Source organism: Littorina saxatilis, unplaced genomic scaffold (genome assembly GCF_037325665.1).
Source record: "Littorina saxatilis isolate snail1 unplaced genomic scaffold, US_GU_Lsax_2.0 scaffold_124, whole genome shotgun sequence".
Taxonomy (NCBI): domain Eukaryota; kingdom Metazoa; phylum Mollusca; class Gastropoda; order Littorinimorpha; family Littorinidae; genus Littorina; species Littorina saxatilis.
In genome coordinates, this window is record NW_027126204.1 from 79967 (window position 1) to 94966 (window position 15000).

General features: G+C 39.4%; 1 protein-coding gene and 2 long non-coding RNA genes across 3 annotated transcripts in view; all 3 read right to left on the minus strand.

The window, feature by feature from the left end:
* Window positions 1–66: 66 nt before the first annotated feature.
* LOC138954660 (uncharacterized) lies at window positions 67–2864 on the minus strand. Its single transcript, XR_011451929.1, has 3 exons — window positions 2617–2864; window positions 761–982; window positions 67–227 (listed from the first exon to the last, which is right to left on the minus strand). It is a non-coding gene; the product is annotated as an uncharacterized lncRNA (long non-coding RNA).
* A 1472-nt stretch (window positions 2865–4336) lies between these two features.
* LOC138954661 (uncharacterized) lies at window positions 4337–8116 on the minus strand. The gene is made up of 2 exons (XR_011451930.1): window positions 5959–8116; window positions 4337–5713 (listed from the first exon to the last, which is right to left on the minus strand). It is a non-coding gene; the product is annotated as an uncharacterized lncRNA (long non-coding RNA).
* A 5713-nt stretch (window positions 8117–13829) lies between these two features.
* Window positions 13830–15000, minus strand: part of LOC138954664 (uncharacterized) — a 10917-nt gene continuing 9746 nt past the window's right edge. The window contains exon 6 of the mRNA XM_070326448.1: window positions 13830–13967. Within this exon, the coding sequence (XP_070182549.1) occupies window positions 13830–13967 (138 nt within the window). The remainder of the gene's footprint in view (window positions 13968–15000) is intronic.

Below are 15000 nucleotides of genomic sequence, written 5' to 3' on the forward strand. Positions count from 1 at the left end.
AACTCACCAGCAGGAGTATTGCATACATAATTACGCATTACTGAATTAAAGTAACTATTTTCAAAGCTTCTCGCTTACCTTGGAATAGTGTCAAGCAGCTTATGTTGTGTCTAGATCAGCAATCAGATCTTCACACTCAGCCTGCACTTGCTGAAAACTGGACATGCCTGTATCTCAATCAAGCTGTTGTTGCGGAGACAACGGAACCATGCTCAAGTCAGGTCCAACTGAAATAAAAGCATATTGTTAGCTGATAAATGATTTGATCAAGCAAAACCATGCGGTATTTTTTTAATAAAATATTTTGTATACCCCGCTAATGCAAAAATAATGTACTTATTTACTATTAGCATTAATTTTAGCTGGTCATTCAAACCAGAGCTTGTTCTAGAACTCCACAAGAACAACCATGGCAGTTGGCAATGGCACTGGCAGAATACAGATCAAAACAATATTAGTACTAGCCTCACCAAGGGTTGACTTCCCATCAAAATGAATGACGGACTGAATCAAACTTCAGAGACATTACAATTTTTCACAACGATTTTTTCAGCAAACAGCCATGTTTACCTGTACAAATGTATCAGTGATATCACTATGAGTATGACAGTATGACAGTGTGGTAAGCTTACCGACGATTCGTTCAGTATAGTCTTTCTATGTAAGTAGTGGTCCAGTGAACGATACCTTCCGCCTGTGGTTCGAGACAGAGATTAAGTTGAAACTTAATTCGAGAAGCCAAACACTGACGAATACTTACGTATTTTGAGCAAAACCCACGCACGTCGACCACAAGTTGATGTCTGCTGGAGTACGTAATCATAACGTAGAGGACAACAGTTTCACTTGGCTGGCTTCGGTTATTCCCTGTATCTGTTCCTTGCTGTTCTCCAAGAGACACCATGGTGCAGCAAGCTGAAGGGTGTCCTGTCGTATTTCCTCGAAGTTGTAGTAGGCAACCAGGAGGTGGGGGGCGACTGACCTGCAGCAGAATTCAAATCAATTAGTCAAGTCACTATGACATATCTTTATTGTTATCGCCACACGACGGGCGCTGTGGCGGGGTGGTAAGACGTCGGCCTCGTAATCGGAAGGTCGAGGGTTCGAATCCCGGCCGCGGCCGCCTGGTGGGTTAAGAGTGGAGATTTTTCCGATCTCCCAGGTCAACTTGTGTGCAGACCTGCTAGTGACTTATCCCCCTTCGTGTGTACAGTAGTCCCTTCCATTTCCGGCCCTTTCGTGAGCGTGAACCTACCCGGAGCGGTCAGCTTTCCCATGACTAATGAGTTTTCCTTCTATAATTGACTCTTAATGGCCGTTAACCTGTCTGACGCGGTCAACGGTCACTGATTTTTGCCCTAAGGTGCCCCTCTTACTCGACAGGAGCGGCCACTTAACGGCCACTTGTCACTTTCGCGGGTGAGCGCCTGTGGTGTGTGTGTGTGTGTGTGTGTGTGTGTGTGTGTGTGTGTGTGTGTGTGTGTGTGTGTTGTGTGCACAGACGGCACAGCACGAGCAGACGACGTGAATACTTACGCATGCGCAAACTGTAAATACAGACATGCGCATACATGTACATTTACGGCAGTCACTTCCGGATCGATCACAGCTGATGTGAGTTTGAAACACTTGTTTATCTGACACTCAAATACATATATAATAATCCAAACAACACACATAGAAACATACGAAACAATAGCTTAGCCAGGACGATCGAGTTAAACACGCAAATAATTAAGATGTATAAACGAAAGCAAAACTAACAGAGACAATGAATCGGCGGCTCGTGGATGATCGCTTTCTTTTCTTCATGAAAACTTGATCGTGTTTTGGGGTTTTTTTTGGAGGAGGAGGGGGCCTGTAATGAACGGCCACCTGATATTTGCGGTCACCTTTGCAATGACTAATGGGTGACCGGATATGGCAGGTACTACTGTACACGCAACCACAAGACCAAGTGCGCACGGAAAAGATCCTGTAATCCATGTCAGAGTTCGGTGGGTTATGGAAACACGAAAATACCCACCATGCTTCCTCCGAAAGCGGCGTGTGGCTGCCTAAATGGCGGGGTAAAAACGGTCATACACGTAAAAACACGAGTGTACATGGGAGTTTCAGCCCACGAACGCAGAAGAAGAAGTTATCGCCACACCAACCCTAAATTTTTCCTACCATACTGTACTATTTGTTATCCGAGAGAGAAAAAATCCATGTTGCAGACTCAACTGGAAAAATTCCCTTCTCCATCATCTAGTGGACAGAGCTCACATGATTTCAAACAAATCTTTTTTTAAAAGTCACATACTTTGTGCGACAGTGTTAGTTTACTGTAACTGTAATTTATAAATAGCAAATTAAAAAATATCACTTATCAGATAATCAGCTAAATGCCTGGCAGATGACCCTCATTCAAAGTGAGTCGTGGCTAAACCATGAAACTAGAAAAACAGGTTATAATATATAACTATAAATCTCACACTGACAGCGGACAGAAACTGAGAAAACACCCAGTATACATGTACCGGTACTCACAAAAGAGTTACAAGTAGCATATTATCACTATCAGTATCACTAATAGCATACTATACTGGGCAAATAACAGCAATTTTTACTCACTGGGGGTTTCCTGGCTGGAGTCTTTGGTGTTTCTGTTAGGCGCGTTTGATCGATCTGCGCGATCGCGCTGCGCGTTTGGTGGATCGATCAAACGCGCACACATCGATCGATGTGTGCGCGTTTGATCGATGCAAAGAATACAATACAAGAATCGTTAAAACGCGCAGCTCTTATACTTGCGCATTTGGACGATCTGTCACAAAGTAAGTCCCTACCACACACAAACGTCGCACGCCGGAAGTCTTCTTCTTCTTCTTGGCGTTCGCAGAGGTTACACAATCAGTCCAGCACTGGTGATAAATGTTGTCGTTTTCTCCAACTCCTGTCGACTGCCGTATAGTTTGGTCTGCAAGGGAGTTGGTGACGGCCACACTTCTTTTCGTTCCTCATCTAGTAAGGGACATCGCTGTAAGATGTGTTCCGCTGTTTGGTCCTCTTGACCGCAGGCACAGGTTGGTGATGGCGCCAGCTTGAACTTTCGGTTCATGTGAGCATTGAGCCTGTTGTGGCCAGTACGCAGCCTGATGAGGTTGACTTGCTGCTCTCTGGACATTGTGTGGTAGTCATCTCTGTTTGTCCTTGGCCTCATCAATGCCTTGATGATTGTCTTCTGCTCACTAAAGCTGACACTGTTTTCAGGTTGGTCTTCCACGGCTCCTTCTTTTGCCAGCTCATCTGCCCTTTCATTTGCACGCCGGAAGTGAAAAGTTTCAAATACAGGAATGTCCGAAATATACCCCGACAACGTTTTTGATTACAATTCAGCTATTTTTTCTTTTTTTTTTGATTACTGCTGAGCTCTATTCACATAGGCTCAAGTTAGTTTTATTGCTTCAGTCTCTCTTCATTCGTTTAACTCATACATGATGGAGAGGTTTAGGCACACACTGCGGCAAGTGGAGGCAGATACATGCATCAGCCATGTGTCCCAAATCAATCTTGATGTCAAGCGAAAAGTTCAATACGATTGTGAACCACCTAAGAGACAAACACACACACACACACACACACACACACACACACACACACACACACACACACACACTGCACACATGCACTTACATACACCCAGACACATACACATGTATACACACCCGCGCACATACACACACATGCACAACCTTACACACACAAACACACACACACGGGCGGGGATGTAGCTCAGTCAGTCGGTAGCGCGCTGGATTTGTATCCAGTTGGTCGCTGTCAGCGTGAGTTCGTCCCCACGTTCTGCGAGAGATTTATTTCTCCGAGTCAACTTTGTGTGCAGACTCGCGCCTCGGTGTCCGAACACCCCCGTGTGTACACGGCAAGCACAAGACCAAGTGCGCACGATGACTGCCTAAATGAGAGAGAGAGAGAGACAGAAAGAGAGAGAGAGAGAGAGAGAGAGAGAGAGAGAGAGAGAGACGCACGCGGGCCAAGGAAGAGAGAGAAAGAGATACAGGGACAGGGACAAACATACTGACAGTAGCTGAAGTATATGGTCAAGAGTACAGAATAGTGTCCAGTCTCTGTGACATGAGCATGACAAATATAATTTTGTCATAAAACAATTTTTTTTACTTAAATTGGAGCATATAGTTATCTTGATACTTCCTACCGAAAGAAATTTCAAATGGGCTATTTACTGAGTAGTATTTGAAGAAAATGTATTTGGTTTGCATGTAACGGTAACACCGTGACCCTTTCAATCAACATCAACTTAAAACAAATCCAGTTTAATTCCAGGTCTTTATTTAACTTTAACAGCCTGCTACAAGTGTACTTTCAATGATTAAATCATAACAACAGTGTTCTAGTCTGATACAGTATTGAAAACTGCATGTAACTGTTGCATGTACGTAACTTTACACAAAGCAGAACATTTGACTCACAATGTTAAAAAAGTAACATATTTAAGTAAAATAAACAAACAAAAAGTCTTCAAATATGTTAAGCCTTATCTTTATATTTAATTGTAAGAAGAAAAAGTTCATTTTTCCAATTTCTGAATTATGTTATAATGCACCATGCATTTACAACATCAGGCGTTCCTAATTTCAAGGTAAAATGACTGAGTAAATGTACTGTATTAAAGGCTCCTACATTGTCAAGGTATGAAATACTTCAGTTAAAGTATTAATTAAGGTTAAAGTATCCCAACAATTGTTTTACTCGTTTTAATGTATAAAATAGAAAACCTAGCAATACATGCATGTAACATAACACTGTGACCTATCCTTTTTCTTACCCATTTTTCACCAGAAAAAGAAATCCATCCAGAATTAAATGTTCTACAAGTAAATACATAGATATAAACATATTTCACATCCAAAAATGTGAGTCCAAGTGATAAAGGGAAAGAATAAATAACAAGAAAAGACGTATGCAAGTAACTTTACACCAACTAGTGCTATTTGAAGGTGAAATAATTGTTATACAGCCTCTTAATCACTTAAATCGTACTAGTAATTGAAGAAAACATTCTCTTAATATTGAATGACCTATTGAGTGCTTAAGACAGTGAAATAATTGAATTTAAGTGGATTCAGAGCCAGTTTTAGGCAACAAACAAAATATCCCGAATAAGGGAAAGGCAAACATATCCATTCAACTTTTGTTATTACTTCAGCTACACCTTAGTAATCAAAAGAGAAATACTCAAACAAAACAGCAAATGTTAGACAAAACATTGGGCAACAACCAAAAATGTCCTACCAACCAAACTTTGCTACCAACCAGCCTTTCCTATCTTTCAGATTGTAACTAGACAACAGCACAACATGAACTCAAAAACAAACATGAAGCTGCTAACCACAGATGTGGCACTGACAGATGGAATAGAAGAGCCTCTGCATACATGAAAATCAATGACAGTTTTGAAATATTAACAAAACAGCGTTCCACCCACTCGTATTATTTTTTATTGTTTTTTTTTATTATGGAGGGAATGCATCTAGGCTGGTTGACCTCATGCTAAACAAATACATGACAACAGTACAGCTTCAGAAATCTTAGTGCATGGGAACAAAGGGCCACACATAGAAGTCTGTTTGCTCTCACGCTGTTTCTTCAGGAAATGTACTTCTGCACCATCACCAATGAGGGCTTGAATCTGCAACACAAAATAACAAGAAATTCCGAGGTGATATTCAAAGCGTACCAGTTCCACATAACTAATCTCATGAAAATCATCAATTTGATTGAATTAAACATAAATTACCATGCATGTTAATATATTCGTGTACATTTAAACAAAAACTAGTATCATTGGTACTGAAACAAACAAAAAAAATAAATCCCCAGTGCCTCAATTCTCACAATTTCTTCCTGAATGTATTGAAGTCCTTGTACTCTTACCCCTGGAAATGCAGGTCACAGTATTGTCAGCTGAGTCCACACCACTCTGTTCTGCAAACTTCACTGGATGTTGTCTCAGTTGATAGTGTCCAGGGAAGGAAGAAAATTTAAAAAAAATTAAATGCTGGACCGATGAAACAAACTTTTGTGTGTCCTGAAATAGCATTCCTAATGCTGTTGATCATGTGTGTGTTATGTTACATTGTGATTCAAACACATACTGTTAAAACTCATCCTAATACATAATTATTCACTCTTAGTCTGAAAACACTCACCTTCTTTGTGAATTTTTGTTTTTACCGAGTAAAGTTACATTCAAGCAATAGATTAAGTGGGTTTTTGTTTGTTTGTTGACCTGCATTAAACCATATCTTGGTTGTTAAGCAGCCTTAAAAAAAAAGCATCCACAGAAAAGAAAGAAAAGATAATAAACTATGTTGACGGCAATTTTTACTCATACATGTAACTTAACACCGAATAATCCCTTAGTCTATGATTATGTTTGTGTTATGTGACATTCAAACACATGTTTAAAAAAAATGCTTGTACTAAATGATCCACTCTTTGAACATTATAGTGTGCAATTAGTGTGCACAAAAATGTGAAATTCTTCAAGATACGTTTGAAAGTAACTTTACACAAAACCTATGGTGTCATGTTACATGCAAACACCTTTAATCTATTTTGAAGCATTAAACAGTTTGAAAAGCAAAATTGTTGACTGTTTCCATCCAGTCACCTTTCAAAGTGGGATGGAACCAGTCAATGAAATCCTGAGTTCATCTTAGCAATGCCATTTGAAAATGTCAGTATGACTGCAGGTACATAACATGCATTTATCGTGTTAAGTTACTTGCATGCACGTTTTTACTGCATGTAACATAATGCACAATTATAATTCAAATGTTACCATGAAGCAAACAATTCATTTGTATTAAAAAGCTCCTATTCAATAGATTTTGCTATACCAAACTTGTGTGATGAAAAATACATGAGTGTAACTTAACACCACTCTTTATGGAGTAAAGTTACATACAAACACATATATCACTAAAACATCCCTTGTGCAGGCGAAAACACAAACTGAAGTTAAAGATCGCCATTCAAAACGCATCATCTTGAAAAATCAGACAGGTACTTGCAGATTCAGTTTCCATCAACAAGGTGATAGTTAGCATGTAACTTTACACGGGCATGTTGTCACTGTGATTGCGTTAGGTTACGTACGAACAGAACATTCAAACTTGGGTTTAAGATCGTACCGGGGCCATCCACATTCATCGAGAATGCAAATGTTCAGATTATTGCATATTTGTTTTCCTTTAAAATTTCCCCGATCTAAAATGAATGCAGCACTTGCTTGTACGTAACGTTAACGATATGTACTTTCGTGTTAAGTTACAATCACGCGTCAAGATGGTAAAAAAATGGTAAGTCGGAACAATTTTTTTTAATCCTTCGAGATCTCACAACACTACGTCCAAAATTGGTCTTCTCGCTAAAAAACATGTGAAAATCATTCTCCTAAAGCAAACATATTCACGCATGTAACATTAAAAACAGTAACACCAAAAGTAAGCATGGTCACTCACAAACATGTGCTCATAACAAATCAACAAACATTTTCCACAATTCCAAATGCGACTAAGATAACCCCTGCTAACACTGTTTTCACGTTCATGCCGTTGTTCATAAAAATGATAATGTATTTTGGTCACTTTACTTGCATTTCATGTCTTTCACTGACAAAACTGCATAAACGTAACCATAAACAGCAAAACTTACCTCATGCTTTTTCGCCACAATGATCCATCAATGCTTCGACCAAAACAGCATGTGGCCAGCTCTTTTGTAAACAATATTCAAAATGGCCGCCGCTTACGCAAAATCTCGTTCACGTCCTAGTGAGGGATCGTTTTTTGTTGCATGCGCGTAACATAAGATTTACGCGGTTTTCAATTATTTTTTCCCTTGGACTGCTATGTAGAGTGGAATCAAGAAACCGCTTAAAGTCCTATGCCGAAATGAAGGCAGCGACAGAAGCTTTAAAATCATGCTGTTTCCCACCTACGCGAGACTTCCAACTCGTTGTTAAAATGAAGACGAACTCGGTACGAAAAACTAACGCGACGGTTACGCGCAAGCAGCCGTCCTTTGAACGCAATTACTGTAAACTACCTTGTATAAGCCCACCCCCCCTGCACACAAAAGTGACCTTAAAGTTAGGGGTGGGCTTATACAAGGTACTACCCCCCTGTGCAAAACAATAAAGATGGGGTTAGACCTGCATTTTGAAGGCAGTTTATGTCTTAAACTCCACCGTATATGATTGTCTTCGTGGCATTGTTGAATTTCAAGGCACAAGTGATTTAACTGTGATTTAAGAACGTTGTCTACAGTCTGCTTACGTCATATTAAAATTGCGTCAATACCAATTGTCTAAGATTACGTCATAATTCTAATTGCTAAAGTTAGGTCAAAAGCGAACAACACAAAACTGCATGCTAGACTTGACTGATGGGCCTATCACACAATATCAGTTCATAACATTAAGGCATAGGCACACACACAACGAAGAATAATAGAAGAAAATTAATTTTTGTTTTGGGTAAAATTAAAAAGTGGGGGGTGGGTTTATACAAGGTAGTAGGGCCTTTACACAAAATTCGTCCAAAAGTGGGGGATGGGCTTATACAAGATACTGGGCTTATACAAGGTAGTTTACAGTATACACATCGCCGGTCATTCGTTCGTCCTGACAGTAAACCTGCATTGAACTGTTTTGTCTTTCATAACATGATATGATTGATTCAGTTTCAAATTGTCTCTGGTAAAGCGAACATGCAGCTTCAAAGTGTAGTGTGTGAATTGTGTCACGTTTCGCGTTTCGCCGACAACCGACTTTTTCGAACTAATCCACAGATATATAACTCAACAGACACAGATTTGAACACAAGAAGACATGCATATTGAAATCAACTTATTTTGAACAGATTAGAACAGGTTTGATTGAGGTGCATGTAGAATGGTTGCCTTTACAAGGCTAGTTTTGTGACCAACTCGTGATACAGGCACTCGACGCTCTGTTGTACTCTTGACCATATGGATTCATCGACAGAGAGAGAGAGAGAAAGAGAAAGACCTACTTCCGGTCATAACTTCCGGTCATTGCCAGCAGACGTGTGTGTGCGTAGTACGATGGTGATTTGTGAGACGGATCGTCCAAATGCGCAAGTATATAAGAGCTGCGCGTTTTAACGATTCTTGTATTCTTTGTATCGATCAAACGCGCACACATCGATCGATGTGTGCGCGTTTGATCGATCCACCAAACGCGCAGCGCGATCGCGCAGATCGATCAAACGCGCCTAACATTTCTACTGACTTCTGTAGCACATGGTTGGTTGGCAGACTTCCTGGAATGAGTGCTCGCTTGCCTGTAGGCCCAGCAAAAAAACATGCAAAGAAAATGTTCAAAATGCTGAGTCGAAATTATAAGTTAAATTAACTAAACAGACCTATACATTTAGATCTATTGAAATAGAAACAAGAATTAGTAAAACACACTACTGCAAATCTGTCAAGAATGAACAAGACTGACTCAGTGACCGAGTAAAACAACAAAAGAAATCTAAGTTCTAACCCAGAAGTTTACTAGAATATATTCAAAAACACATTATCACAAGAACAAAGAGTGGTTTTTCCCCATTACCTAATAATTATAGCTCAGAATTACGCCTTTGTCAATGTATGATTCAGAATACGATTGTGTTATTTTTTGTCTGCGAGCTGTAAAAGTACTAGTTACTACAAGTACTAAGCTTCATACTGATTGATTGATACTACTAGAGCTTCGTCACTTGAAGCATTACAAGCAAAACAACACAGCACAGACAATCAGATGAAAGCTTATTTTCGCTATATTACTAGTTTTTTTACGTACCGTATTTGAAGCATGTTTCTTTGAAATGTCGGGAACATATCCTCGCATTCTTCGGGTTGAAAAGCTTGTCAGCACGGTTGATTTTGTGGAAGAGCAGCTCTCCATTCGGCATCCGCTTTTCCGTTTGGTATACCATGGAAAGTTATAAGCGTTGAAGATCTTAGTGAGCTCACGCTGCATCCAGGCATACAACAATTTGCACCGGGCATCTTGAAATCATGGTTCACTTCTCTGGCATCATCGAAAAATGGCGAAACGGAAGTGACTTTTTTCGGAATGCAGCTTTCTTCCGGTTGTCAGCACTTACCGCGAGCGCAGCGAGTTGGCGATTGATCCAGTCAATACACAACTATGCGCCGGCATAGACCACTGATCTAACAAGAAAAATGTTCATTCAAAATGAACAGCGTCGATGCAATGTCCACCAAAGATTTATTTTGGGAAGTGTTAAAGGTTAGGGTCAAAAGTTAATGAATTGCATGTTGTGCTGGATATAGGCCTATATAAATTGTTTATTTCAGTCAATGCTTGCCATAATTGATCAAACAGCCACAAGAAAAAAAAACTTTTTAATTAAAAAATAGAGCTTGTTTGAAACAGGTAGAAAGGAAGAGTTGATATTGCAATATCTGTACGTGGGAATGTGGTGAAAAAGAGTGCTAAAAGTAGTAAGTCAGTCTCAGATCCATTTCAAATATTTATTGCAGAAAAACAAAATACAAATTACAAAAAAACACAGAACCATTACCAGGTGTCCTAGGAATGTTTGAAAACAATAGTTTTAATTTTACACTGTAAATACAGGAATCAGAATTAAACACCTCAAACTGATTGGCACATGCATAATGAATCACCTGGAATTGCAACAGGGAGATACTGAAGTAATTGGAAACAAACATGTCTGAAATTGACAGAGAAACAATTGAAAATATAGTACCAGTTGACATGAGCGTACAATATTTTAATGGAAGTGCAATTTTAGCACGAAGCATCCGCACGAGGATGCACTAACAATTACATAGTGCCACAAAATGTGTACGGACATTTCACAACCGTGCATTAATAGCACAGAACACATACATGGGGGCGCACAAAACATTATTGTGACAATAATTTACACGAAACATTTCACATAAGTACATTTTTATGCATGGTGCATCTACTACAGGAGGGTGCTCCAACAATGATGCATAGTGCCAACATTTAGCGCAAACTTTTCACAAAAGTGCATTATTACCACAAAGCGCATACAGCGATTATATAGTAGCAAGTTGCACTAAACATTTGAACAAAATGCATTTTGTTCAAATGTTAACAGCACAGCACCAAGTTTTGCATAAGTGCACAACAGCACTGACCATTTCACAAAAGTGCATAACAGAGGTGACAATTTTACAAAAGTGCATTGACCATTTCAGGCAGATGGCTAACATGCAGATTTCGCTTTTGTCTGTCTTTCTTTGAAAAGTAGGCATGTTCAAGATCGATGAAGTCATGAGCAATTGGGTTAGATGACAGAAAAGATTCAAAAACGTCAGATTCAGTTAGATGACAGAAAAGATTCAAAAACGTCAGATTCAGTGTTTTGGGCACTGTTGAACAGGAACATTCTCTCCTGTTCAACAAATGTGGGTTCAATTCAAAAGCAACATTGTCACAGATAGGCTAGTGTTACATTTCTGTAAAGTTTCAAAAACATCTTCCATGTGTTGGTTACTGTTGAACAGAGGCATATTTTCCTGTTCAAAAAAGTCTGACACAAATTTTCGTAGTTGTGGGTTAAGGTTCGATCTATACCGTCATTCAAACGAGTCGTAGAACCGTCATTGTCACAGATAGTGTTACATTTCTGTTTTACATTCAAACGAGTCGTTGAAGTAGTAGTACATTTGCGTTTGGTTGTTTTTTTCTTTTAGATTCCTGTCACTCATACTAGCAGTATTGATTGAGGTACATACATCTGTTGATGTACAGGGATGACTTGTTTGTAATGAATCCTTGTTTCCTCCACATTGAGTTTGCATTGCAGTTGGACAGAAATGAACAGGTGTTAATTGATAAACACATTGATAATGGCTTTTGAGAAAATCAATCAATTCTGCAAAGCCGGAATGAACTTGATGACATCAAAACTGCAGCGCCATTTGAAGAATGGTTACCATTTCTGTTTCTTTGATGGGAACTGATGATCAAACAAATAAAAACTTTGACTATCCAAGTTACCATGAATGGCAATAGTTGACTCCTGAAAAGTAGCAAGGATATAATTTGAGACGATAAACGCCTGATGCAATACCTCCTCAAGGTCAGTCAACTCAAAACCTTCATCATTCGCAACATCAGTAGGCAACACAGCGGGATTCGTATGTCCAGAAATCATGTCGAAAAAATATTCCATTTCAAAAGCATGTCCAACCACAGTTGTTGGCAAGTGTTCGTGTCCGAGGTAGCCTTCAGTGTGTGTATATGTATTCATGTGACAGAGAGCGTGACCTCATTCTTCAATCCTCTCTCTCTCTTCTTTCTCATTCGAACGCACACACGCAAGAACGTAGCCGCTACGCACGCATGCACGCGCACACACACACACACACACACACACACACACACACACCCCGCTGACGCACAAACCACGCACTCACACACTGACTGTCGGCAAGCATCTCTTTTTATATTTAGTAGTCAAGTTTTGACTAAATATTTTAACATCGAGGGGGAATCGAAACGAGGGTCGTGGTGTATGTGCGTGTGTGTGTGTGTGTGTGTGTGTGTGTGTGTGTGTGTGTGTGTGTGTGTAGAGCGATTCAGACTAAACTACTGGACCGATCTTTATGAAATTTGACATGAGAGTTCCTGGGTATGAAATCCCCGAACGTTTTTTTCATTTTTTGGATAAATGTCTTTGATGACGTCATATCCGGCTTTTCGTGAAAGTTGAGGCGGCACTGTCACGCCCTCATTTTTCAACCAAATTGGTTGAAATTTTGGTCAAGTAGTCTTCGACGAAGCCCGGACTTCGGTATTGCATTTCAGCTTGGTGGCTTAAAAATTAATTAATGACTTTGGTCATTAAAAATCGGAAAATTGTAAAAAAAAAAAACAATTTATAAAACGATCCAAATTTACGTTTATCTTATTCTCCATCATTTGCTGATTCCAAAAACATATAAATATGTTATATACGGATTAAAAACAAGCTCTGAAAATTAAATATATAAAAATTATTATCAAAATTAAATTGTCCAAATCAATTTAAAAACACTTTCATCTTATTCCTTGTCGGTTCCTGATTCCAAAAACATATAGATATGATATGTTTGGATTAAAAACACGCTCAGAAAGTTAAAACAAAGAGAGGTACAGAAACGCGTGCTATCCTTCTTAGCCCAACTACTACCCCGCTCTTCTCGTCAATTTCACTGCCTTTGCCATGAGCGGTGGACTGACGATGCTACGAGTATACGGTCTTGCTGAAAAATGGCATTGCGTTCAGTTTCATTCTGTGAGTTCGACAGCTACTTGACTAAATATTGTATTTTCGCCTTACGCGACTTGTTGTTTTCTTTACCTTTGTTTATTGTGTTTTCGATATTTGTGTTTATTTTTTGCTTGACTTATCTGTTTTATTTTAATGTTTGCTATCCACATCGTGTGATAAATGTTTCTTCTCAGTCTCCGAGTAAGTTTAGTTTCTGCACGCCGCTTTGGTACTCCTTGTTTTTCTAACTGGTGTATTGTGCGCGATTTGCGGATTTATTTTTATTCCTTTCATATGCTGTTGAAGTGTTGTGGGTGTTATTGTCTGTATATGCTATGTTGCGTCTGTGTATGCCTACAAGAATTTGCATTCGCTCTCTGCCAGTACAAGTCCAAACTTTATTGGGTGTAATGTGCCTGTGGTCTGCTGGCAGTCGAGCACAGATAGTTTTCAAACATTCCTCCAGTGAGCCGCCTCGCGCTGCGACCTGAGTAAAGCGCTTCTTTGGTCTCTGGCAACGTTGAACTGCGCTGATATGCCCAGCGACGTGCGGACAAAGTGATCGCTGTATTCACCCTCTCTGGATAACTTGCACATGTCAAAACAGTTGCAGAAACACAAATCTCAAAACTGTTAGGCTTTTTCTCTTTTTACATTTAGTCAAGTTTTGACTAAATATTTTAACGTAGAGGGGGGGAATCGAGACGAGGGTCGTGGTGTATGTGTGTGTGTGTGTGTGTCTGTCTGTCTGTCTGTCTCTGTGTGTGTGTAGAGCGATTCAGACCAAACTACTGGACCGATCTTTATGAAATTTGACATGAGAGTTCCTGGGATTGATATCCCCGAACGTTTTTTTCATTTTTTTGATAAATGTCTTTGATGACGTCATATCCGGCTTTTCGTGAAAGTTGAGGCGGCACTGTCACGCCCTCATTTTTCAACCAAATTGGTTCAAATTTTGGTCACGTAATCTTCGACGAAGCCCGGACTTCGGTATTGCATTTCAGCGTGGTGGCTTAAAAATTAATTAATGACTTTGGTCGATAAAAATCGGAAAATTGTAAAAAAAAAATAAAAATTTATAAAACGATCCAAATTTACGTTTATCTTATTCTCCATCATTTGCTGATTCCAAAAACATATAAATATGTTATATTCGGATTAAAAACAAGCTCTGAAAATTAAATATATAAAAATTATTATCAAAATTAAATTGTCCAAATCAATTTAAAAACACTTTCATCTTATTCCTTGTCGGTTCCTGATTCCAAAAACATATAGATATGATATGTTTGGATTAAAAACACGCTCAGAAAGTTAAAACAAAGAGAGGTACAGAAAAGCGTGCTATCCTTCTTAGCGCAACTACTACCCCGCTCTTCTTGTCAATTTCACTGCCTTTGCCATGAGCGGTGGCCTGACGATGCTACGAGTAAAATGGCATTGCGTTCAGTTTCATTCTGTGAGTTCGACAGCTACTTGACTAAATGTTGTATTTTCGCCTTACGCGACTTGTTTTCACTTTTGGCAGCGTTCACTCTAAATGTGCTGCCTAAAACGGACTCGTTTCTGTCCACAGCCAAAGCTTTCACACAAAATTAAATTTGCTATGACAGCTAAG